This window comes from Bacillus rossius, chromosome 12 (assembly GCF_032445375.1).
Source record: "Bacillus rossius redtenbacheri isolate Brsri chromosome 12, Brsri_v3, whole genome shotgun sequence".
Classification (NCBI taxonomy): domain Eukaryota; kingdom Metazoa; phylum Arthropoda; class Insecta; order Phasmatodea; family Bacillidae; genus Bacillus; species Bacillus rossius.
This window is the reverse complement of record NC_086339.1, coordinates 13,015,781-13,043,730: the sequence shown is the minus strand read 5'-3', so window position 1 is coordinate 13,043,730 and position 27,950 is coordinate 13,015,781. Positions and strand designations below refer to the sequence as shown.

Sequence of the window (27,950 nt, the reverse complement as noted above, 5' to 3'; positions counted from 1 at the left end):
GGAATTGAGGAATCCTTTTTTTTAAACACTTAAGCTTATGGCTAGGGACCTGAAAAATAACTTTGAAATTGAAAGTGATTTTCTGATTTTTCCTGTATTTTTCACACTAACGTTAAATTTCCTACTATGCTTGTTTTTTTGTACCTCATCTCTACAACACACCAAGAACCATCACAGCATAGTCGCATATCAGGTCCAGAGCTAGACGCTCTGAAACTAAACTGCGTTACTTATGCTTGTTTTGACAGATGATATTTTTCTTATGGCTTATGAAATGTTGGCTGAGGGCTGGACAAGCTTAGTTGAAAAACTCCACACTCTGCATCTAAACAGCGTTTAGTATATCTGTTTTGACAGCTTTTTTTATTTTACTCCCTTTGAAATGTCTCCTGTGACAGATTAGCGATAACACTTCAGAATTTCCTAGAAAGGGGAAGGGGGAGAGCGCCCGCTAATAGGGTTGTCGCAGGATCCTTCTCCCTTCCTACCCTCTCTTTGTTCAATCTATGAAGGCAGCCCACTTCTCCCTTCTCTTTCGCCTATATATGCCACCCCATAGCTAAGAAGGTAAAAAGTGACAAAATATGTTAACACCAGGCAAAAATATTCTAGTGCAAAAATACTGCATCAGCATTCAGGACTTTAAAATAGGTGTTTCAACCCAAAGAACATCATTCTTAATAAGTCAGATGTTATTTCACTAGTGAAAATTATTCCCACACCAAACTTTTCAAGGGTTAAGAAGCCCTTAAAGATGATGTGCAATTGATTTGCGAGACAGAAAAGCTCATAGATATGTTGAAAGTATCTGAGAATAAATTACGATCAGTTTGCACTAGCAGTCCTGTGTGCTGTTTGTACACCTACAAACAAACATGACGGTGAACAGTTACTTGGTCACTACAACTTGGTCATCACAGACAGTACCCTATGCGATCTTTTGATGACTAAATTTAACACTTACAGTTTGAATGTTTATGAACCTTTAGTTTTAAATGTAATAAGATAAAACAATTATGAAATAGAATTTCTGTGAAATTATTTGCAAGCATTAGATTATGGTTTAATTTTTTTTTTTAAATTACAAACTGTCAAATAAAAGTGCACATAAAAATAAAATAACCTCCCTTTTTTCAACAAAATAAAAATGCAATTCCGTTTGTTTAAGAGCTCAGCTTTTCCTGATAAGAGAGCATACTAAGATTACCATGGAAATAAACTGGGTTAATACAATGAGTAAATACTAAAAATTTTACTTTACAGAAACAAAATTTATTAGTAAAAAAACTATATACAAACAATAATTAAGAAATATTATCTTATTGCTTCGAAAGTATTTCTTTTAAAATGTCTAATGCTGCTCTTTGCAAGTTAATTTTTTCTTCGTGCATTGCACGTATCTGCTTCATTTTCATCTTTTCCATTTCATGCTTCCTTTCTTCCCTTTTCTGCCGATTCCGCTCTTGTTCCCGCCTCAACAACTCCATATTTTCTGGAGTATCTTCCTTTGCAGTGTGTTGCAAACGTACCTTTATTTTCTTTGTAAGTGCTGGAAATATTAAAAAAAAAAAAAGGAGTGAGTAGATTAAATTGGTAGCATACATGCGAAAACCTTTTTATATTATTCTAATGTATCATATTCATATAGAAAAAATTATAACTGGGATCATAAATGCTAAAGTAATCATGCTATAATAGCATATTTTTACAAAAATGGTATGTTTCTATTAAGGTCAACTGCAAAACAAACCAACGCTAAAGGAATAAATAAATTTGAGCAATAAGGCTCATAAAGAAAGCTTACAAGATAACATTACAACACTACACAAAGACAAAACAAGGTTTCAACTGTCTGATGCAATACTACAGCACATAATAAATAAAATAATTTATGTATGAACTAGTGCAGTATCGGAGTCTTAGCAAATAAAGTTGATTAAAATCATGTAAGTCTAGAAAACTAGACACAACCATTAGAACATAAGATTAAAGAAATTTGGGCTATGAGCTGAATCCAGAAGCCAACATTGATATGCTTATAAATAATAGGTTGTAGGTATTGGAATCACATAAAATACTACCATACTGAAACTGCAAGCATTTTACACATTATGTCAGTTTAAAAATTTATATTAATTGTAACAAAACAATTTCCTTTTTTCTAATTACCAATTTAATAATTTGTCTGATTTGTAAATTGGTAAAAAGTGTAAATTTTAAAATAAATAAACAGCTCTAAAGTCAAATTTTGGAGGTGGGCAGTTACAATTTATGTATGGTTATTTAATCTTGAATTTCATACCTGTGCTAACGTATTTGCAAGTTACTTCTCACGCCCAACACAAACTGTACAAAACAGTACCAGTACCAAAATAGCAGGCGTAATGAAATAAAAATATAAAAATAAAATTCAAGGATGAGGTGTATGCTCACTGAGGGCAAACCACCTCTCCATACTTCTCTTTCCTCATCAGTGACTACCCTGAGATTGAGCCAGTCATTAAAAACAACATGTGTACTCTGACAGCTGTTGCCAAATGCAATCAAGCTGCCAAAATGATTAAATGTTCAATATAAATGGTTTTACGCTTTCTATCTACAAATGGGTAGCACAAAAGTTTCCTCTCCGCACGCCAATGCAGTAATTACAGTCTGTCTTAAAATACTACCAATACATTATAATCAAATTCTTATAATCAAATTCAATTTAAAAAATTTTACATTCTCGTGGATTGCTTCCAACGTCGTCGTCTTCATCATCATTACTAGAAGGTGATGAACTGAAATTTTTTCGTTTCCTCAGCAGAGAATAACCCGATTTGAGTGAATAGTCTGTTTCTCCTGACTGAACTTTGCTGCCAAATATATCATCCATGGCCTGCAAAGAAACACAATCAGACAACACAAAAATAAATACCTTTTTTTCTATGTGTGGTTAAGTAAATTTGGCTTGCATCAAGTTAACTGCCAGAAAGTTAGCAGCCTAAAAGTTTAGTTCAAATTCATTTTCTGAACGAAAAACATGTACCTAAATTTCAGAAAAATAATAGAAATAAACTTGAGTTTTCCTGACTTTAATAAAACCTTGACTAGCCTCTTAAGATATTATGCTCTGTGTTTGGATCAATTTACTGTAGTTTCCAGCATATATTATGACAATGCATATGACGTGGTCAATTTTAATATTTGAGTTACTTATAACTTATAAGTTATAACAGAAAGGTGTTAGTCAAAAAGACAAAAACTTTCAAGCAACTTGCACAGCAGAAGTTTTCCTGCAACATCATGGTGCCGCTGTATTAATTACAGTATTGAAAATGTATGCTTTGATAAATAAACATGTGTTTCTGCAAGATACACCCGCACTCAGTCCATCGGACTACCGCATCTAACACTACGTATGAACCTTACGGAGCACTGAAAGTTTCCTCACACAATGGTAATAAAATACAGACATGAGGATTCACGTACCGAGAAGAACGGCCAGGGAACACACTCTGCACTGAAGTTGGTGCGATTTTCTTTGATGGTCATGTAGGTCCGCTTCAAGCCACAAAACTTTGTCTGGCACTGAACACCAGTAACTTTGTAGGTGCTGGCGGCACGTATTGCCACGGCAACCTCGTCCCATATCTGATTGTGACGCTTCCTCCCCAACACAAACTCGTGTTTTACTTTGTTGTACTGCTTCAACAGCAGGAGTGTGGCTTTGTACGGCCAGGAGAACGAGTTTTTCTTCTTTTCTATACTGGCACCTGTCAATTAAATAAATAGCATTCAAAATCAAAGTACGTGAAACACATGAGCTGAAAAGCAATAATTATAATTACATTCATTATAAATCCTGCAGAAACGTTCTGTCATGACATTGGCAACTACAACTTATTAAATTTTTTTGTAAGAACAATTGTTAAGTGGTTAAGGTCCCACACTTAATAAACACAACCATTCAAATGTTTTTGAGCAGCTTTAAAACCTAAACAAAAAAAAAACTATTAATATTGCATTGCGAACACTTTTCATTATTTATATGAAAACTGCTCTAGCAAATTTTGTTTTACATTTTTATATTTAAAAAAAAAAAACACGAAATACAAAATGTTTGAATTAAAAAGATAACTTCTCAACATTTAAAATTTTTGCTCTGCAAGTATCCGCAGTCAGAACCTAAAGAAAAACTTTTGAATCAATAAAATGTAAGGAAATTCAACCTTAAGCTGCCTACGACTTAGGAATGGCTTGCTTGCTTCTGTAAATATGTGTTTGGTAAATCATTTGCAATAAAAATAATAATACATACTAAAAATTAATTCTTTTTAATGAATAAATAGAGAAATACCAAATTAAGGATAAAGCACATAAAAGAAAAAAAGCCAAAGACTACTATTATAAGATAATTATGGACTAGAAATGAACTTAACAAAACTATATAATTATTCTGAGTGTAGCTTTCCACAAATGTCAGCCTAGTACCTAATACCTAGACTGGCATTTGTACTACTATCTTCTTTTTCTTTTTTTTTTTCTTTTTAAATTAGCTGCGTAACTGCCTATGTTTTACCTTTTAGAGAAATAAAATGGCTTTACTACTTTTGGGATGTGCTATATGTGCAGTTACATAGGATGTAAAAAATGTAAAAATAATGGCTACAATCATGAGCATATGAAAATGAAAATAAATTATGTTTTAACTGTTGTATATATAGTTTAGATAAAAAATTAAAATCAATTATCATGCACTTCTCATGTCAGTTTAAAGGAGCTTACAATTTGCCAAACTGTTGATGACATCAGTGTCAGAGTAATTTACGTTTATAAGATTGTGTGGGAGTTCAGGGCCCGAACTCGAAGCCAACGCTGGAACCGCAGACTCGGACTTTGCACCAAACATTTCTTCCATAACCTACCCAACACAAATTCAAAATTTGCATCTCGTATGCTATCATTACAGTACATATTAAACTTATAGTAGTCATGATTAACTATTTTATTTAAATGTAAATCAGGCATAATCCAACGAAACAGTATGCTGTTTCACATAATTTGTCATCTGAAGCAGCAGTAATAAAGTAATAATGTGTCCTTTCTCTCTTGAAATGTGTTCACCCATTAAATAATGGACTAAATTACACCTGCTAATTTCATTTTCCTCAGTTACCATAAAAAGCAATCAGAAGGTAACGCATTATACCATGGAAAAACACACGTTTAACAAACAATAGCTTTAAATAATAATTTTTAATTTTTTTTTATCAAATTTTATCATTTAATGCACACTTTTAGTTACATAATAAACATTTAATTTGATATTTGATGATACTATAGCTTTTTATGAATTTTCCAAAGAACCAGTCCAACAAAGTAGCAGAATACAATGTGTCGATTAACAGCAAAGAGTATATAAAGGATAAGAGTTGTAACTCAATGTTATTACGAGCGAATCTTATCGAGCTCATTTGTTTGCCGAACATACCCGAAGTACGGACCCCAATTGTGCCAACTGCTAAACACACTAAATAAATAAAAATTGATTTGTCATCGCTGCCACCATCATGATATTTTTTTTTATTAAATTATATTAAAATACAATAATTAAACAAAGTTGTACAGGTTTTAATTAATATTACACCATTTGCTTACTTTTTGTAGTACATTTTTATTAAAATAATGGTCATTTTTTTATATTACAACGTTTGCAGCATGTTAGACCGAATCCTCGGAATTATTCAGTAAGGAAATCGTTGCCCTATTCGAGTTGGAGGGGCCTGGTCGACGGTACCGGGGAACGTGACGAGCCCACGCGGACGCTGGTTCACTCACGGCGAAGTACGGCCAGCTGACCGTCGCGACGCTGGCGCAGGGGTTGTTCTCCTGCACGGTCTTGTATATCCTCTTGAGCCGGCACAGCTTCTGCAGGCACTGCACGCCCGTGACGGTGGTCAGGCTGGTGCGTGCGCGCACGGCCGCGGCGACGTGGTCCCACAGCTTCGTGTGCAGCTTGTTGCCGGCCAGGAACTCCTGCTCCACCTCCTTGTACTGCTTCAGCAGCTCCAGCACCCCTTCCGGGGACCAGTAGAACACCGGCCGTTCGTACATGTCCTCTGCACCTGTGCACACAATATTAATACATTAATGCTTAAGGGGCCCGCCTCGTCAGGGGTGTGTGTGTGTTAGTGAGGCGGGATGATAAGCGCGACGCTCGCAAGTGCTTCTGGCGCGGTGTCGCCTCTGGACTGGCACGCAGTCTTCTCGTCGTGCATAAGACAACTATAGAATTTGAGCGGTGACTGTAACATTATATTGCGGAGAAATGAAGATAAATGTGTAATGCAAGTCCCTTAAGTGCTTTCAAGAATCTGTAATGGTTGTTTTACGTCTAAAAATTACTCTGAAAATACACGTTTTAGACATTTTCACTCTTCTATAAATACAGTTTAAAAACTTAATCCGAAATCAAAAGTACTTTTTGGCCCTCAGCGAACTCTTAAATGCTTTTCGTAAGCAGACCCCGCTCTGATGTCTCGAGTAGTTTTGTAATCACGTTTTTCCTGAAGCTCTGCGCACTGTATGTGTGCCCGGGTAGGCGGAGCCCTTAATGCCTCATTGGCATAAGATAAACACTAATTTCAGCACTTTTTTCAGATAATACGTTTTATCATTTTTTTCTAAAAAAGGAAAAAACAATTTTGAAATTATCTTTATTAAATTAGAACTTTCACCCAACAAATATGAGTTTAAATTGTTATAAGAAAACTGCATTAGAATATTACCATTACTGGCCAGTAATCACGCTAATCATGCTGTACACAAATAAACTTTAAAAGTAAACGAAATCCACACACTTGTTTCATAGATGGTGAGGTTAATAAGTCTTTGTGCTATTTACCGAAGAGTCCCATTATCCTTGCTATCTTCACAACATGTTTGTAACAATTTTAAAATTGTTCCATGTATTTAATCAAAATAAATATAGTTTTAAACATATGTACATAAGTACTCACACTTTTAAAAAAAATTATATTACAGCTAACAAACGAATGTAAAGAGATTCCTGGCGAGCTGAGATAATGTTTCCACACCACATATAAAATCCTCTCAAAAGTCATTAATAAAGTAAGTAAACATAACGACTCGTGAACAAATACATACCAGTCTCTGCATTATTCCCATCATCGCTGGATGATGAATGGTTATGTCTTTTATTATGCAGTTCAGGACCTGCACTGCAAGCAATGGTAGCCAGAACGGGCATACTGGTCTTGCCACCAAATATCTCATCCAAAATCTGAAAAGCAGATCAGTAACCTAACTACTAAGCCCAGTGGTAAGTAATAGTAAAACTCATGTTACACAATGAAAGCTTGCAATATTTCTGAATAATTCAGTGTGATTAATATTAACATAAAAAAAAAAAAAACACAGTTGTCTAATCATTATTTTCTTACCATTAATTTCAGCAATTTTTTATAATAATTATGAAAAAAAAAACTATTTTATTTAAGTATAAAGTTAAAAATACATGGGAAATAAAACAATCTTCTCCAACGACAAAGTTACATTTTATCAAATATTCAGCATAAAGTTTAGCCATTTAACACTATAAACAATAAATAAGTTTTGAATTAAGGTGTTATTGTATAGATGTGAATTTAAAAATTTTAACTGGCCATAAATTCAATACATATACATATACTATTGTCTCAATACGTCTATAAAAATTGAGATCAATATGTATATTTTTTGATAGGGCTAAAATTATGTGGTAAAACTTAAGAGTAGGATGTATAAATTAACCTGTAGATGAAGAATGAATAAATTTTTATTATTTCAACGGCAATATTCACTTACTTACTTACCGGAAAGTACGGCCAGGATACATCAGTGCCCGAACGATTCTCTTTCACGGCAACGTAGGTCCTCTTCAAGCTGTTGATCTTCTGCTGGCACTGCATGCCAGTCGGCTTCAGGGCGCTGCTGGCTTGGATCGCTGCTGCGATGCTCTTCCAGATCTTGCAGTGCCGTTTCTCCCCCGAGAAGAACTCCGGCTGGGCCTCCTTGAACTTCTGCAGGAGGAGGCGCACCCCCTCGTGGGGCCACGCAAACGCACTTCTCCTCGAGGTCGCGCTGGTGTCTGCCCGGCAAGCAAGTGCGTCGACATTGACATTACAATGAACAATCGTTTTATACCCACCTTCACTCAACTATTGGGTAACCTTAAGCAACAAAGTCCAAACTGTTGACTCCGTAGTTACAGCTTCTGAATGGTGAGCCAAAATTCCTGTTTGTTAAACATCAACTAAATTAAATAGATAATACTTAGTTCGTTATTACTAGATATACAGATCTTTTAATCACTTGAGTTTGGTTACAAAACAATTTATTAAAAAAAAAAAAAAAAAAAAGACAATGACCAGCTAAAGCAAATACTTACATGGTCTCAGACTGATACCATCATCACTGTCTTGGGCATTGTGGCCGAATATTTCATCAATGGCCTGCAAAGCAGAATCACATAACACACACATGCAACTCTTATATACTACATATCAAATTAATTACATACTGCATTCATCCAAATAAGCCACGCACAGTTATTCATGATCCGTGTGCTGGAAAAGCATGGTATGCAGTCTACAATAAACTTGGCATCAAGGCATATTACAAGTTCCAGTAAGCTCCAAGATGAAAGTGTTATTTCTTATTTATCGGACGATGGACGTGCCGCACAGGGTTGAGTCTGTGTACGCTGCAGAAAATGAAACAACTGCAGTCGCAGACACTTTACATTCACGGCACTTTAGCCTTAAATGGTAACACACACAATGTTTCCATGAATAAAATTTTTACAGTCTGCGATCTGGTACATCCATTTACATAATGATTAATAGAAATTTAGAAATACTCATATACACATATGTACACAGTGTTCTTGTTGCAAGAAAATGTGTTGACAGATGTCAATACCGAGACAAAAATGCTATCTTTATTATAAAACATTGAAGATAATAATGAACAATTTCAAATACAACTTTAATAAAAAATTAAAACAAAATTTATGAGATCTGTTTTGAAACATTTTTTTGGTAAGAGGCTTATTTTTAACAACTCATACTTTTGTTTATGGTCTCAATATTAGGAGTGCGAGGCTTATTCAAGAAAATACAACATTTTGCGTGATTGTCCAGAAAGTTTGTATAAATGTCTGGAGGTGACGGGGAGAGGTGCCACATCGGTTTGTCCACTCAAGGCCATCCCCACCACTCTCAGCCTGAGCCCGGCTGCTCTAGGACACTTGGGTTGTCACACGCTTGTTTACATTTGCCTAATTTTCAAGCCTTCAGCATGGAGCTTATTCTTGTTGAAGAGCAGCAAATGTTGATTTTTATGACCCAAATTATAGATTCATACCAGGGGCGACCCTTCTAATTAATATTCTTATCTGCCTTCTTTGTTCTAAAGAGGAACCAATCAACAAAGAAAATATACAGGTAGAAACCCCATAGGACAGGAGGATCAAACAACAATGAAAATGTTCCATTTTGACATCAAATAAATCACTTCACTGAGCATTTATTATTTTTTCTTTACGGAAACCTACACAACTAATCCAAACAGGCATCCTTGCTGCGTACATTGTCTTCCCAGAAGTGAAAAATGTTCACTTTTGACAGCAACATGAGGGAAAACAACAAAAAAAAAGGCACAATTATTTAGCAGCCACTGTTGATCTGCCATTATGGATAGAATCTTACATCAAAATTTAGGAGACTTTTTTCAGGATTCGTTCCACACGTATCTAGAAGCGAATCCTGAAAACTGTACCTCGTTATGAATTTGTAGGCTGTCGACCCACTTCTCGGCCTCAATTTACTGGACTAATAAAGAAGTACGGCTTACAATGATGCATATTAAATAATGAGTTTAAATTTTAAATATCAAAATAAAGGTGGAGAGGAAATCATTAACCAGAAATAAAAAACCTCCAAATCATAACAAAAGCTAACACATTTCAACCCATCAACCTCAAAAGTACCTTAAGTCGAAATCCCCCCAAGAACACCTTGTCGAGAAGCAAAAAGGTTTGAAACCACACAACCATTCCCATCCCCGCCTCCTCCTAATCAGAGCACAGCTGACATACTCACTGTATAGTACGGCCAGGTCACAGTCTCCGCATTGGGGCACGGGTGGTTCTCCTTGATGGTCATGTACGTCCGCTTCAAGCCACTTATCTTCTGCTGGCACTGCAGACCGGTCGGCCTCAGGTTACAATCGGCTGCTTGCACCGCTTCCGCAATCTCGTCCCAAATCTTGTTGTGCCGTTTCTTCGTTGTGTAGAACTGATGTTCCATCTGCCTGTACTGCTCCAGCAGGATGAACACTCCATCGTAGGGCCAGGAAAACACATTTTTTTTGTTTGGCTCATTTGTATCTATCAATAAAAAGAAAACTTGATTATACCTTAAAATTGGGGGGAAAAAAGTATATAATTCTTATAAGATACCTACAGAGTTTAAATGGTTCATGCAATGGGAAATTTTAATTTATAAAATTTCTTGGACATACACAATTGCAGTTTTGTACAGTTTGTCATGGAAAAAATCAAGAATGCAAATTATGAAATAAAAATGAAAACATAAACCAACGATAAACCGATAAATCCAACGATGAGCCTAAACAGGTATTATGGACAACAGCATACACGAACACATTTAAACTTAAATATCAGACTAAAAAAAATTCTGTGGAAGGAATTTAGTCAAAAAGAAAATAATAAGAGCACAAACGAACACAGTGGGCTAACAACAAGACAGGTTCAACAATAACAGTAAATGCAAAAACCTGGACAACACAGAAAATATATGAACACAACGATGAAGATAAACAGATATTATGACAAAACAACGACACCACCACCAACGAACACAGTACGTTTCCTATGACAAAACGTTTGCGATGTTTCAAGAACTAGCATCTTTTCCCATCATCAGGCACAAACAGATTATAACATCATTATACTACGTGGAGCACTTTCCGAATAAAATTCACCCAAAACTGGTACTTAACTGATCATTTCTTTGCTTACCTCCTATAATAATATACTACAACACACCATACAGTAGCACTGTCAAAAATATAATACGTTAGGAATACGGGAGGCCACAGTGGTTGAGTGGTCAGATCTCTCGTCTCCCACCAAAGGGACCTGGGTTCGAATCATAGTGGAGCCAATGTGATGGACATTGCAATGAGACAGTCGGTTTCTCGGGGAACTCCCATTACCTCACATCCACGTACTGTCTGTGCACCATTCTTATCTCATTACCCCTATTGTCTTTATTCATTCTTACCTAACATTATCTTTCATACTGTTATAATGCATTAAAAATCTAACAAGATAAACATAAATCAAGCCCAGAGATTACCTAGACATACTAGAATAATCAATTAATCATGACATTGTAAATGAATGAAAGTAGAATGTGTAGTAATAATTTTTTAGGTTACCTATAAACTTTGAGGTGCGTAATACCACAAACTGAGAAGCTGGCAATTCACTCCACATGAAAATGGCAAACATTAAGAGCAACAACTTACACATGCCTGAATTGACCTCAATGCCCAGAGGTGAAGACGAACTGGTCTCTTTCTGTTTCCTGAATGGTGCGGGGCCCGGGCTTCGCACGGCAGCCGGAATGACGATGGGTGTTTTTCTGTTGAATATTTCATCAGCAGCCTACGAAGCACAAAACTCCATCACACGTTAGTCCCTTCTGTTTCCAGCCCCACTAAATCATTCATTCCCAATGCTGAACACCAACGGCAGTTACACTGCTTGAGTGGAGCAGATGACCACTCTAAATGCATGCCAACTAGAAGAAATGTTTGTTACATCACGTGAAAAATTCCATGCAAACAAGTTCTCCCACTGATATGCTCTCAAAATAAACCATTTAATACATACACTGTAACAGTTTCTGGACACCACCAACTATTCCCAATAAAAAAAAGTGTCCATGACCGAGAAGGTAGGAGAGATAATGAAGGCATCAGCATACACATATACTAATGATCATGACAAGCCTACAAAAATATGCACAACAAAATTTTACAAAAACTGTTTTACGTTATTAAACTTAAATCATGAAATTCTCTGGACACTTTTTTTTTTAATTTACCGCCAGAATAACATTGGCTCAAATGGGGAAATAACCTCCCATCGACAGACACTCTAAGAAATGAACACGTACTTACTATAAATAACAGACACAAATCATCCCTCCCAATCAGGGATGCAATGCAATCAGGCTACATCACTGTCAGCAATTAAGCCACCTTACCCTTCTCAGCACATTAAAATCCAGTAGCAAGTGTCTGTCTATCGTCTAGCATAGATGTCTAGATTCCATTGAAACCATTATTGAAACAATTTGGGAAGAGCGCTTGCCAGTGTATATATGCAAATGCCTTTATAACAGATAGGTGGCATAAATAGTAGAACAAGTCGAATTCTGAGCTTGAATATAGTTTTGATAGCAGACACTTCTCAACTAAAATATTTTTTTACCAACCAGAGATTTCCATTATTGGGAAGTTTCGCTCTGCTGAGTAGGTCTACATGGTATTGACCATGATTTACTTTGCAAATATTTTGTTTAGTGTGTGATTCTAATACAGCGGACACAAGTTTGTATTATTTGAGATTTTGGTTAACCAATTTCACTACTCAAGCATAAACCAGGTTTAATAATGTGCAGCTCTTTTCCCTCACGCACACACTTGCTATGTTGATATATGTATAGGCCCCACTTGGAGTGCCAAATAAATATGTGCGGGAACCTTCTTAGTTGTTTAGGCCCCGCTAGGGTAGCCAATTAAATATGTAGAGCTACTTTCGTGCTGCTTAGTAGGCTCCACACACACACTTAAACGTTGGGCTGAATAAAACTGTGTAATAAATTAGATTTCTTAAATTGTGTGACTCTTCACTGGTAATGTTGACATAAGGTAAGTCACAGTTAGGTGTTATTTGATTGATATGGAACATACATAAATACACACTGGAGTAGGTGGAATTACAAATAACACAACACAACACTGTGAATATTAAATATAGAATTATTTTATTTCCAATGTAAAAACGATTTAAAAGATTTCAATCTTATTAATATATTTAATTATTATTCATATCCAAAACAACAACCTAACTTAACGGTGACATCATAGTAATTCAATAAAAGTTCAATTACCAGGAGTTATGTTGCGCACATTTAAATATTTTCAAAAGTCTTAATTCGGGTTCGTTGACACTACACAGTTTTTAATTAATGTTTTTTTTTTTTTAGGGAACTTAAATCAATTTACCTCGGCTAGATAGGTTCAAAATCATCGGCAGAGCTCAGAGCCTCTCATCTATAGGACCACTGAGTCTGTTAATTAATGTGTAAATTCGTAAAATTTATGTCCAAGTATTATTTAAATCCTCTATAAAGTCAATTTAATTCATGAAATCAATGTTTATAATAAGTTTCGGCGACGATGTGACGTAAAAACGGGAGTTTCGTGATTCGTGCATAAGATTAGGGCACAAAAAATCTGGGCACTTTTATTACTCACGTTAATCACTCCTATGATATTTATCTTTTTAGATAAATCCTATTTAAATGTTCTGAACTCCCTAATGGTTCATAATTATCATCCACTATCCGGGATGCCTGATGCTAGATAGCTAATTTTCAGGATTTAAATTCGCCGACGTCACGAAGTTGCCGCTCATTCAGCTGGCCATTGTAGAACTCTCTTTCTTACTAGTTTCCTCAAAATAACCAGTAAGACTCACTTTTAAATGGTGGCCCGTGATTGGCCAAAAGGACCGTTTCAGTTACCTAATTTCTTACCGAAAACGTAAACTCCGAACGCAACAATTGCGCGGATAACAAAATTTCACTTAAAATTCAAATACATAAATATTAAAATTAATAATTTACATAATAAAATTACGGCGTTAATTTTACCGTTTACAGTTTTCAAGTCCATTAGTCCTTAGAGGGGTATCAACAATACCTCGTTCAAATAGTCCGGTAAAAATCCAAAGAATCACTTTTCCATAGACATACATAACCAAATATTGCCGTTTCTGAAAATAAATGATATTATACATAGAGCAAACAAAAATAAAATAAATCGTAAATAATAATAAATAATTAAACTGTCAAAACAAACATGTTGCAGTACAGATTTTGCCGCCCTTGTCAATTACATTGAACAGTGCTCTTTGACCTGTTCAAAACGGTGCAATGTGATTGGCACTTCTCTTTCTCCGTCGCACAATACACAACACTCTTCGTTGCCTAGCAACGCGCGCGCCAAACGACAAACAAAAAAAACAACTTGAGAGAGACTACCTCTCCTCGATTCGTTTTTTACCGTTGCGCGCCTGAAAATCGCGCCTTTTTAAACACTTTTTATCGGGTCGTCGCTGCTAACAGACCTGCGCGAAGAAGTTCACGGATTTTGCAGTGCAAAATCTTCGAAGGCTGGAACTGCTGCTGCTCTCCGACAGCTTCTGCCTTGAGCCGCTCCTGTTGAGAAGGACTCGGGAGGACTTACTTACTGTGAGTATGATTCACTAAAGGGATTCGAAGGGGTGCAATGTACACGTGAGTCAACAATAGGACGTTCTCCAGGTCACGTCACGGCAGTGGGTCAACGTCCACCTGCGGTGATGACTGCATCCTGGCTGCGACTCCTCCTTCCTGCAGCGGACAGCGGCGTCGAGACGGCGCCTGTCCTCAAAACGACCAACAAACCTGGCCTGGTTCACCACGCGTCGACGGGGTCTGGCGTGGGGCGATGATGCTGTACCAGACAGCACGGCATCTGGCACTGCAGCTGACGTCATCAACTGCTGATGTGGCAGCATCCAGCCGCCCTGCCTCACGACTACGCGCGAGACGGCGTCGTGGCGTCTGCGGTGCTGATTGCGTGGGGCGAGGTCACCACTTCCCACAAGGAAGCACTCGTCTATTCCCATCACTGTTAGGTACACAATCGTTGCGAACCGCACTATGTCTAGCTCACTCTGGTGTAACCTTCGCACCTGACTTAAGTATAGGTGTCCGGGTCTTAACCGAATAACTTAATCACTATGTGCGTACTTGTACTCTTGCAAATACAAGTGTCTGCAGGCAATACAACTTGTGTACTTGTCGCGGAACACTATGACGTCACCGTTAAAACAAAAAAATCTTAAATTAACCTTAAAATTCCTAGCTTAACATATAACATTCTCATTATTAACATCATTGTTAGAAAAAAAAAAAATAAATACTATTAATTATTAAATCTCAATTCTTGCATAACAATGCCTGGTTATCAATATCCATTAAATTCAATATTAGCACTTTGCTTGCTACTAACATATCACATTGTTAGTTCGTACTTGATTAGTATGCATCACAGTGCATTTGCTTGTTTGTGTTCTCATTTCATGAGATTTCATACATTTCACCACAACATTTCATTATAGCGTATCATTATTGAATATCAAACATCACATGTTTTGCTTTTCATTATAACATATTGATAGCTAACATAATTTATATTCATTACTCAATGTTTGTAACTTACATGTTTACATTTCATTATTAAAAATATTTGCATTTAACTATAGTATATTTAGCTTGCAATTTACATTTGCATTTCATCACACTTGTTAACATTTCATCCAAGAATATATATCATATCATGTACATACTGACAATTAATAGTTCATTGTTATGTTTACATAGTACATACTAGCAATTGATCATATAATATAACATTTATATATAACTATATATATATAATAACATTTACATAACATACCATTAACCTTTCATTATGTTTACAAGTTATACAATCAAAATTTCATAGCATTTTTACACATTGTTTACATTATCTTCTCCTATACAGAGAAGTCGTTGGTTTACACAATTACCAACTTAGTAACTTTTTCAATTTCAGTCTGCTGTGCTCAGCTCAACAGCTGTAGAGGCTTTATCTTCCTCCTCTCATCTTCCATTACTGTGTTTTCATCCCGTAGCGGTCTCGCTGGGTTGAATAATGTTCACATTTCATCTCATCTTGGTTACTATCAGTAACACATGAGTCTTGTAATCTACTGAGGCTCCTGGCTTCAGTGTAGCTAAGGTTCCTTTTACAAATCAGCTGTTTCACAAACATGCTGTATCAGGATAGCTTTCAACATAGGGTATCACATGTTCAATATCTTTTTCATTTCTTTTTAAGAAAATTTTCTTGCTTCTTCAATTTTATAACTTCTGTTAGGCGAAGTTGCTTGTGGACACTTGTTTGCCGGAGTATCTTCACTTCTCGTGACAAAGGGCTTAGATCCTGAGTTTTTCAGATCCACATTCTTCGCTATTCTTCACATCATTCGAAGAATACTATTCAAGCAACTATGACAGTGATGCGAGTGAATAGTGTTGAGACGACGTAATTTTCTCGTATAGGGGCTTCTCCCAATAAATTCTTAAAAATCATCGATTTCAAATTTCAGTGTTTTCATTTCATAAAATATCAATGCCTTGACATCCAAAGTTTAATAAACTAAATATTTCAGCTAAATCTGATTGGATTTGTATGCGAAATGAGTGCATACTTTTCTAACCTGCATTCTGGGTAGAATGCAATCCTAAAGATCATTCTTTTCCCTAAATTCATCCCAGAAATGGTAATAAAATAGTGAAGTTTTAAAATCTTAGTGAGTTCTTCTATAAATATTAGAAAATTTAGTGATTTTCTATTTTTCATCATCAACATAACGACGCCTATTGGATTACTCAGCATCATCATTAAATCAAGGTAACCTGCATAATATTACTCTGCTTGTAGTTGCAAAGGGTTATGTGCTTTTAGAGATGCTTTGCATGCCAGTGTTTATATATGTCTACACAGCAGGATGGGGTATCATACCACCTAGTTACATCGACACTAAATAAGCTTAATTTCTTCTCGTTTGTTAGTACACAGTACATACAGCTTCACATAGGTATAGGCTAGTCTAATGTTGTATATATATGTCTTAGTGACATTTGAGTTCATACTCATACGAGGAATTGTGCAAGCCAACTGATACATAAATACAATACACATTGTACACAGGTAGCTTCACAGGCTACAATAACATCTGTATGGGTGGCATTTCACTTCACCTCAAATACAGCAATATAGCGGGAATTACACTTCCGCATAACCACAGGGTAAATATCTGCATAGGTGGCATTTTACTTCACCTTTACACAGAAACAAGCGGGAATTACACCTCCGCTTAACATTACAAATTACAGTGGCTGCACTACGCCTCACATGGCGTACTAGATCACATAATCACAGTGACATACACTTACTCCTCTGTACAGTTCAGATCCTTGGTCTGAAACTTACACTTAGACTGCTCTCAGCTGTTTATGGTACTACACCTTGTACCATCACGAGGCATTCGCAGCTTAGGTCGGTACTGCTTACATAGTAGTAGGGCTCTTGTATTCCCTTAGCTGCGTTATATTATAACGGCCTACTGGTCGGCCTGTTGCTGGCTCTGCTAGTGCATAGCAATTCTCTTGTACTATGTCTGTGATGACATAAGGACCTTCAAATAACAAAAACAATTTCTTGGTTACATGTTCCCAGGCCTTGCTTACTGGAGTTGTTTTCTTCAGTACCTGGTCTCCAATTTTAAATTTTGCCAATTTTGATGCTGGTTTCCTCCTGCGTCTGATGTCAGCTTCTGCTGTCAACTTCCTCTTCACTAGAGCTTCTACCTCTTCTCCTGTAGGTAGTTTTTCTTCATTAGGGGTTTGTTCACATCGGGGTAAATACTTCGGGTTGATCGCCGCCGATCTATTCAGGCTCATGGCTTCTCCAGGGGTAACTCCAATAGACCCATGTACAGTATGGTTAATAATGCACTCTACATATGGCAACTTATCTCGCCATGATTGCTGCGAGTTATGGCATAGCGTACGTAACAGACTCCCTATTGACTTCATGAGTCTTTCCACAGGGTTACTTTGTGGATGCCGTACACTGATGGTTGTAGGTATTGCACCTAATTTCCTGACTCCTGTTTGCCACAAATCACTGGTAAACTGGGTACCTCTGTCTGACAATACCACTTTAGGTAAACCAATTTCTTCAACGAAAGTTTTTAATTTTTGCATAACTGCTTTTGCAGTTGGGTTCACAATTGCATATAATTTGGTGAATTTTGTGAAAACATCTTGCATCACAAAAACATACTTAACACCTCCCTTTGACTGTGGTAGGGGGCCAAATAAATCAACTGATAATAATTCCAATGGTGCTGTTGGAATGATGGGCTGCAACTCTCCATGCAGGTGTTGTCCAGATGGTTTCACCTTCTGACATAGGTCACAGGCACTTGTGACCTTACTTACATAGCGTGACATGTTAGGCCAATACACTTGCCTGTGCATTGTATATGTGCCTATGTATAGGTTCACTGTACAATATTCCCACAAAACTTTCCCTCACATGCCACTTGCCTGTGAGTGTGACTGGAGTTTCACAGTCATTTGAATGAATTTTACATAGTTTAAAATCTATCACTACACCAAATTGTGATAGAAAGTCGGTGCCTATTATTAGCGGTTTTGCTAGGCCTTTCACAACTAGTGCAGTCATGTCTTTCGGTCTGCCTAGGCCGTGTACTGTTATCAGTACCTGTCTGTTTACAATAGGGCTTGCCCTTGATGTCACTCCAATTATCTTGAGTGCTGGTACTGGTATCTTGGGTAGTATGATGCCCTGATGCTCGAGGTAGTTCACCAACTCCTCACTGATACACGTGACTTCAGCGCCACTGTCAATTAATGCATCCACGTTGCATTCTTCAATTTTTAATGTCACATGTGGACAAACTGTACAAACTTGATGAACCCTATTTTCATCATTTTCATTATAGAGAAAGTCCCTTTCACTTTCTCTTAGCATAACAGTGCATATAAATTTATCGTAGCTGATGCAGCTGTAAATTGGAGTTTTGTCGTTATGTACCCCTGAGCCTGAATAGTGGGTTTCTGTTCGGGGCGATCCAACTGAAACCCGTTCTAGTTTAACGTGCCCTGGTTGGCACGTCCACCTGGAACACGTTGTTGTTGTTCTTTGTGGTTCCAATTACTTGGTCCTGCGACGCTGGACACTGCAGCCTTGAACTCGGCTGCTACCGGGTTCACTTCCCCTCTCTGGTAGTATGCAGCTTGATGTCCTGGATGCTGCGCCTGGAATGGTGGTGGAAATGTCGCGTTCTGGTAGCGTTGCTTGTTTCCAGAGAACTGGCTATTATGGGCTTGGCCGCCATGATTCTCTGTCGTCTGGGGGGAATAATGGTGGGGTGGCATTCGGGTTTCTTCGTGCCGGCCCTGGTATCGAGGTTCCTCCGTCTTGCGGTACTTCCTCGCGTACTCTCTCTCGTCTTCAGACGAGGATCTTGGGCGTCGGTCACGGGACTCCCTGGGAGGCCGTACTTCAGGCGAGTAGGAGCGGCGGCGGTTGTCGTTGCGGTCGTCCTTCCTCTTGCGCTGGTACATCTCTTCGTCGCTATGATAGTTCCTCGTATTTGACCACCAGGTCTTCCTCTTGTTGTAGGGGCCTTTGCGTTGGCTCATAGCGTACCGGCCATATGAGCTTTGCTCTCTGCCCTTGGGTTGCCACGTCATAGTGTGGACAGCTGCCTGACGGTTGTCCCTTGGCTTGTTGTCCCTGTTTTGCCAATAGTTATTCAGGGGTGGCTGGCGGTTCTGCTGGGGTACCCTCTCGTGGTCCTCCTTGGGTGCTGGCGTCCTGTCCATTTTCTCCAGCTTGTCGTAGTTCAGGAGCCTCTCTCTGAACTCTGTGACGTCTCGGTACGTCAGGCCGGACAACTGCTTTTGGTAGCGCAGCGGCAACTGAGTGAGTATTGCCGCTACGAACTCCTCGTCCGTCATGGGCAAGTCGAGGTATCTAGTTTTCTCAAACATTGTTGAGAGGTGGGCTTCCAGCGTTGTGCCCTTCCTGGGGTCATACCTCTCAGTATGGAGCTGGGCACGCAGATTGCTCTGAATGCGCAGACTCCAATACTGCTGGCGGAACATGGCCTGGAAGTGATTGTAGCTACTGGTGGTTGCACTCAGCATTTCCCACCAGTAGAAAGCCTGCCCTTTCAACGCACTGTTGAGGCATTTTAGTACCTCAGCCTCGCTGAGATTGAACGTGGCCGCATATTCCTCAAAGCGCTTCAAGAACCGTATAGGGTTCTCGGTAACCCTTCCTGAAAACGTGGGCATGGCCTCTGCCCAATGCTTGGCCGGGTGGTGGATCAGAGTAGCAGGGTCCATACTCGACGTGTTTACAAACGTCCTGCTACTTGGCCGATGAGTGATGGGGGTGACACGTGACGGTTCCTGGGGCAGGTGCTCAGTGTAGCACTCGGTGCCGCCCTGTTGCTTGCTTGTGGTGGGCAGTGTTGGAACAGTAGGTCCATGGCACTCGCTTGCCTGGGCCTGGCCTATACTACCAGCTGATGCAGCTGTAGGGCTCGGTTGGACAGATAGATTTTCAAACCTGTCCCTCAGCGTAGCTGTGGCCACCTCGATGTCACCAAGCCTACTCTCCAGGTGCTGGATGTGCTCACGCACCTCTTCCCTGGCGTTGGCCTGTCCTCGATGCTCGTTGGCCATCATGTTCCTCAGGGACGTGACGTGGGATTCCAACCCATCTACCCTGCTGTTGTATTGGGAGACCTGTTCGGCTATCTGCTGAATCTCCTCATGTTGTTGCAAGAGTCTAACCTCGATGCTGTGCTCGAGATTCCTTAGGCTGGCATTGTTCTGTTCCATGGCAGCATTGGTCTGTTCCAATCCAGCCCTCAACTCAGCCGTGAGATTGATGTTATTTTGCTCTAGTTTTTCAGTGAGAGCAGTGTTGTTTTGCTCTAGTTTTTCAGTGAGAACGGTGTTGTTTTTTTCCAATTTAGAGTCGTTCTGCTTCATCTGAGCATTTGTCTGCAGCAAGATCTGCATCAGTGACTCTAGTGTCACTGGTGGTGGAGTAGGAGTGCTATCCTGGGGTGCAATTGTGTGTAGGACAGTGTCATTTATGTTTTCCTGCTCCATGATTAGGGGAGATGTGAGCCGCCCTAACCTTTCCTCACAGGTGACTACAGGCGAATTCCCTGCAGATGATGAAGGATTCGACTCACTGCTTGAGGTTTGTGCAGTAGCATACTCCTCCCCTACACTTCGTGATCTTTCTCTAAGAAAGTATTTGTTTTGTTCGTCGGCCATAGTGGTGTGCAAGGAAGTAATTGAAAAAAATAATGCGTTACACAAATAGTGCACTTGCACACAGTACTCGGATGGTACAGAATTTACACAAAAAAATTGTTGAGGTGTCCCTTAACCTCAAAATCGGCCCCACCGTATGGGCTCCAAATAAATATGTGCAGCTCTTTTCCCTCACGCACACACTTGCTATGTTGATATATGTATAGGCCCCACTTGGAGTGCCAAATAAATATGTGCGGGAACCTTCTTAGTTGTTTAGGCCCCGCTAGGGTAGCCAATTAAATATGTAGAGCTACTTTCGTGCTGCTTAGTAGGCTCCACACACACACTTAAACGTTGGGCTGAATAAAACTGTGTAATAAATTAGATTTCTTAAATTGTGTGACTCTTCACTGGTAATGTTGACATAAGGTAAGTCACAGTTAGGTGTTATTTGATTGATATGGAACATACATAAATACACACTGGAGTAGGTGGAATTACAAATAACACAACACAACACTGTGAATATTAAATATAGAATTATTTTATTTCCAATGTAAAAACGATTTAAAAGATTTCAATCTTATTAATATATTTAATTATTATTCATATCCAAAACAACAACCTAACTTAACGGTGACATCATAGTAATTCAATAAAAGTTCAATTACCAGGAGTTATGTTGCGCACATTTAAATATTTTCAAAAGTCTTAATTCGGGTTCGTTGACACTACACAGTTTTTAATTAATGTTTTTTTTTTTTTAGGGAACTTAAATCAATTTACCTCGGCTAGATAGGTTCAAAATCATCGGCAGAGCTCAGAGCCTCTCATCTATAGGACCACTGAGTCTGTTAATTAATGTGTAAATTCGTAAAATTTATGTCCAAGTATTATTTAAATCCTCTATAAAGTCAATTTAATTCATGAAATCAATGTTTATAATAAGTTTCGGCGACGATGTGACGTAAAAACGGGAGTTTCGTGATTCGTGCATAAGATTAGGGCACAAAAAATCTGGGCACTTTTATTACTCACGTTAATCACTCCTATGATATTTATCTTTTTAGATAAATCCTATTTAAATGTTCTGAACTCCCTAATGGTTCATAATTATCATCCACTATCCGGGATGCCTGATGCTAGATAGCTAATTTTCAGGATTTAAATTCGCCGACGTCACGAAGTTGCCGCTCATTCAGCTGGCCATTGTAGAACTCTCTTTCTTACTAGTTTCCTCAAAATAACCAGTAAGACTCACTTTTAAATGGTGGCCCGTGATTGGCCAAAAGGACCGTTTCAGTTACCTAATTTCTTACCGAAAACGTAAACTCCGAACGCAACAATTGCGCGGATAACAAAATTTCACTTAAAATTCAAATACATAAATATTAAAATTAATAATTTACATAATAAAATTACGGCGTTAATTTTACCGTTTACAGTTTTCAAGTCCATTAGTCCTTAGAGGGGTATCAACAATACCTCGTTCAAATAGTCCGGTAAAAATCCAAAGAATCACTTTTCCATAGACATACATAACCAAATATTGCCGTTTCTGAAAATAAATGATATTATACATAGAGCAAACAAAAATAAAATAAATCGTAAATAATAATAAATAATTAAACTGTCAAAACAAACATGTTGCAGTACAATAAATAGGAAAAATCAATAGAGCTACATGATTAAATTTATATCACTCATTAAAAGGTTTACATTGCACAATTATTTACATGATGACAAAGCATGACAGTATCTTCGAGATTACAGCGCGTAGCATGCAAACCACTTGCAATTGATGATCATTTTCTCTAACAATTTGTTGGAAACCTTAGCGATCCAAGAACATGCTTAGTGATCCAAGAACATGAAGGAAAATTTAGCGTATGATCCTGCTCCAAAGTAGTTATAGCTTACTCACGAAGTAATACGGCCAGGGGACAGTTTCAGGACTGGGGCAAGGATGAGTTTCTTTAATGCCCCAGTACGTGCGCTTCATGCCACTTATCTTCTGCTGACACTGGATGCCGGTCACCCTGATGTGCCTGTGATCAGTGTGTATAGCTTCCGCAATCTCGTCCCAGATTTTGTTGTGCCGTTTCCTCCCCACGTAAAACTCGTATTCCACCTCTTTATAGCGCTGCAAGAGGGACAGAACCCCTTCGTGGGGCCACACGAAAAAAAGTTTTTTATCCCCATCACTTGCACCTGTAATCAAGAATGATAGTAATTAAGTCAACAAAAAAATTTACACAAAGTTTTTACTTTCAACGTTCAGCAAACACCATATGAAAAAAATTTAAATGGTATAATCAGTTTACAGTATAATCCTAGGACATTTTTGAAAAACCACACTTTGAATGCACTATCAATAGACAAACTGAAAAAGGCCATTCATTCATCATGAAATTTTGTAAAGCAAACACTATTAAATAAGCCATTCGAAATTTATACATCTGAATATTATAGAAACATTGTTAACAAGCAGTATTAATGTCAAAAAAAATTTTTTTTTCTTAAAATGTCCAGAAGTACGTCTCAATAAATAATTTTTGCTTAGTCTGGGTGCCATGCATCTTGCGCTATTAGGTTTAATATAGTAGCAAGTCCACAAACTTATTTTACGTTCATTCACAACAATATAACAATAACCAAATAGTAAAACCTCACAAGTACACATAATGACAGCAGCCTGATTTCACAAACGAAAAGCATATTGGTTAGTACCGCCAATACCACAAATCCTTTTTAAAACAGTTTACTTTTGTGCAAAAAAAAAATATTTGAACATGTTTCAATGTGGCCTGTACATTGCAGTGTGTGTACATAATTTTATTGTATTTTGTTAGAAAAAAAACTAAATTCAACATAATATCTACCTGTGTCTGGATTGTTACTGCCATCCTCATCACTGTACGGTCCTTCGATGCCTGTGTAGTGGGGGACGACTGTAGGTATTGCCCGATCTTTGTTTCCAAATAGCTCCTCCACTGCCTGCATGGCAAACAATCACTTGTCAGACACGGCTCGGTTCAAATAAAACATTGCTACTTTAATACAAACTACCACCAGGTACAGTTTAGGACACATTTGCTTCCGCATTGTACAGTAGACCTATGCCTGAAATAAACCCAGCCAATCATAAAACACAGACAATGCTATGAAATTTTTAAAACACAGATGGTCTGGAAATCTTTTCACAAAAAAATGAATGGCCTTGATTATCAGATGATGCTCTTGATGAAATACATCAACAAAATATATTTCCAAAATTCTGTTTTCAAATTTTACTTTACAAAATATGTTTAAGATACACTAAAAAAAAATTTCCATTACGTTACAAAGCCATATCTAAAACGTTTGTGTTCTCTGGTGTCCATCTGGCAACAGTGTACACCAAAACAAGGACAGTGCTAACGACCGAAATTTGCATTGGACAAAGAGCGTAAATGCCCATTGAAACACACACTGCTATCTAAGGATGACACACAAGCTATAGGCCTAATAGATATAGGCAGTTAAGTTTTTATTGATGACTGTTACTTACTGCAAAATATGGCCATTCATCAGCCTCGTAGCTCGAAAAATTCTCTTTTATGTTTGCGTAAGTTCGTTTCAAGCTGCTTATTTTCTGTTGACACTGGAGTCCCGTCACATTTAGGTCGCTTCGCCCACGGATGGCCGCAGCCATTTCTTCCCAGATTGTGCCATGTCGCTTTCTCCTCGAATTAAATTCATACTCCACCCTTCTGTACTCCTCCAACAGCAGAAGTACGCCTTCATGCGGCCACACAAACTTTTGGATAAAGTTACAGGAATCTGACAAACAAATACACACACATTACTAAGTCTTGTAACTCAAAAGATTATGCAAATATTTGCAAAATATCTTACACGTGAGCATCTCTCCTGAGCACAAAAGTGAGAATAAACTATGTACAATAAAATAAAAAACCAACGTCAGTAAATGCATACATGCAAGAAATAGAGTGGACCATGTGAGCCGATTAACTCACAATATTGACGTTCAGGTCACTTGAATGCAATGGTCAAGGAAATTGCAGTTATAAAAGAAAACCCACTGATTCAAGGCAAAGTCTACCACATTTAAATTATGAAACATTCAGGACTAGATCACTTTGGTGGAGACAAGCAATATGACTACCTGCATTAAATTTGAATTATATTAAATCTACCTACCCTCCTATAATCTTCCACAAAACATTGTCTATTAAACAATTTAATGTTTATTTTTATTACAAAGAAACTATTGTTTCAGAGCTTCTCTGTGCAAAATGATAGCTGTCGTTTTATCTTATGGTAGGAAAATATGTTAGTTTTCTGGGAGACACACTTTTTCGCAAATCAATGCCAAATAAAGGGAATGTACAAAATAAAGACCATATAAACATTTATATATGTCTTATGCTGTTGGTTGTACTAGCGGGAATATATTTGACTTTACATACTAGAACAGAAATGAACAGATGATTCACATGGAAAAGGTTGTTGAATAAATAGTGCAAGGAAAAAAAATCAAGGGCCTGACAGGATTGATGTGAACCAAGCAGTGATACACAAATAATCACTTAAATTTTTGAAAAATTAAAATGTAAATATCTGGACAGTAACATCAGTTTCACTGCCACTAAAGGATGGCTTGGAAAGTTTGTGGAAAAATATGAGACTAGAGTTGAAGGTCACACCTGGGTGGGCAAGACAACCCGCCGACTGACTATAACTATCTCCCGTTACAGCACTAGTTAATTTAATACTCTTTCTTAATGATAATCACCCAAATTAATGTTTCAGGACTGCCATGTTTAATGATCCTTTTTTTATTGATATTATTTTTAAATGTTGCTCAAAATCTCAAATATTAATTTTCGCCTTAGTGATCCTCTTAGAAGATATAGTGCTTTCATTTACCGTTGCGTCGGTATTTCTGATTCGAATATAACTTAACCTCAAAATGAAACTATATATATATATTTTTCTTTTTTCAGGAAAGCCCTTTCACTCCAAAACAACTCTGAACAATACTGTACCTTGAGCGACGGATTCTTGCATCAACAGGGAACCGGCCGATTGTCCCAAGTATTCAGCATTATCTGTCACGAAATCTTCCTCTATCTCGTCAGTGTCACCCTCAAGGAGTTTAATCGCTGCTTTAAATATTGAACAAACTTGTTCGATTCTTGGAACTTCTGCACTATCAGCATCTTCCATTTAGAACAACGTTTAGACTCAATACTAAAAAAATACACCTATTATTAAATAAAAACAAACAAATCATTTAATGGATAACAAATTCAATATTTACACCATAGATAAAACACAAGGAATTACATGAAAATCGCCTAAGGTATATTGGAAACATTGGATGAAAAAGTGATAGTTAAATATTCCTAAGACTAAAAGTAAATAAAGTCAAATAAAATATTTCTTTTGAAGCCACCGCATAGAAACCCAAAGTACTTGGTTATATAAATCAAATTGTTTCAGACTACACACAGACAAATACGTCGTACCACCAATGATAGTAAAGCCCATCTCCTCCCTGTCAGTACCAATCCCCGCTGGCGGAAAACACCCTCAAATTAAGGCCGCAAGAATCAAGATACCTTATGTCAGTAGTTTCCCATGTTGATAATTTACTAAGTAAATTGTAATATGTTTAGACATTAAATTTTACTTAAAACATTTATTAGCACTTTGTGGATGTGGCTCACGTGGGAGCTGTCCCTCACCACAGTTAAATAGACCATGTTTAAAAAATAGAAAAATATATATATATTTAATACAATGACGTCCCTCGGCTTCTGGTCCCTGATTCCCCGTTTACGTAATTGTCCTGTTGTGCCCGTTCTGCTCTCGTCGGTGAGGTGTGGGTCCAGGCCAACGTGGCCGGGACCAGGAAATACGGGACCTGGAGGGTAGTGAGGTGAGGAGGAAGAATGGTAGGCGGTTCCAAGGATAACTCGATGTTAACAGTTCCACGAGCCACTTTTATTGTAGTTTTGAGAGCCTGCCGCAGCCTGGCGGATCCGTCGCAGAACGAGTGCCCTTCCCACGACGACCCGGACTCCCGGAAGACCGTCCCGTCCATTAACACGACCCGACACAAACTGGAAATTCTCCCACGTAAAAATGTCCCCGATTAAAGTCGCTCCACAAAGATGCGTGACACGTGCGCGGTCCGTTACGTAAAAGTCTCGTAATGACGGTGAAGGTTCGGCGGTTCGTAACTACGATTACGCGTTCTAGGATGTTCGACTGGTGACGTAACTCGTAACTCGTAAACTCAACAGGGTGAGCGACTCGGCGGATGCAGCTCAGCTGCCGCGACAACCCGTGCAGTTACACTGTCGTCGGACCACGAGCTCGGAAGACGCGCCTCGCGAGCAGCGCGGAGCGTCGTGCACGTCTGTCCCTGATCGAACCCTGAGCAACACTGCCCTTCCCCGCCCGCCAGCGGGCCGAGGCCCGCGGGCCGCGGAGGAGGGGAGGAGAAATCGGCCGGCGTGGAAGAGGCCCCACCTCGCGACGCACCAGGCTGCGATTACATACTAGCACTGCAAAACATTTGAGAAAAGTTAGATTATTTACACAACTTTG

General features: G+C 38.2%; 1 protein-coding gene across 2 annotated transcripts; it reads right to left on the bottom strand.

Annotated features, from left to right (window-relative positions):
* Positions 1-1,250: 1,250 nt before the first annotated feature.
* LOC134537551 (uncharacterized) lies at positions 1,251-26,856 on the bottom strand. Of its 2 annotated transcripts, none has more exons than XM_063378113.1 (14): positions 26,381-26,856; positions 24,880-25,151; positions 24,212-24,326; positions 23,254-23,540; positions 11,599-11,737; positions 10,146-10,432; positions 8,432-8,495; positions 7,857-8,131; positions 7,150-7,285; positions 5,821-6,107; positions 4,768-4,903; positions 3,472-3,755; positions 2,722-2,878; positions 1,251-1,549 (listed from the first exon to the last, which is right to left on the bottom strand). In XM_063378113.1, the coding sequence occupies exons 1-14, from the start codon at positions 26,559-26,561 to the stop codon at positions 1,320-1,322; spliced, it is 2,850 nt and encodes a 949-aa protein (XP_063234183.1). In that variant the 5' UTR covers positions 26,562-26,856; the 3' UTR covers positions 1,251-1,319. The 2 variants fall into 2 exon arrangements, with proteins under 2 accessions (XP_063234183.1, XP_063234182.1); XM_063378112.1 differs by having other exon boundaries at positions 11,605-11,737; positions 26,381-26,686.
* Between the last annotated feature and the right edge of the window lie 1,094 nt (positions 26,857-27,950).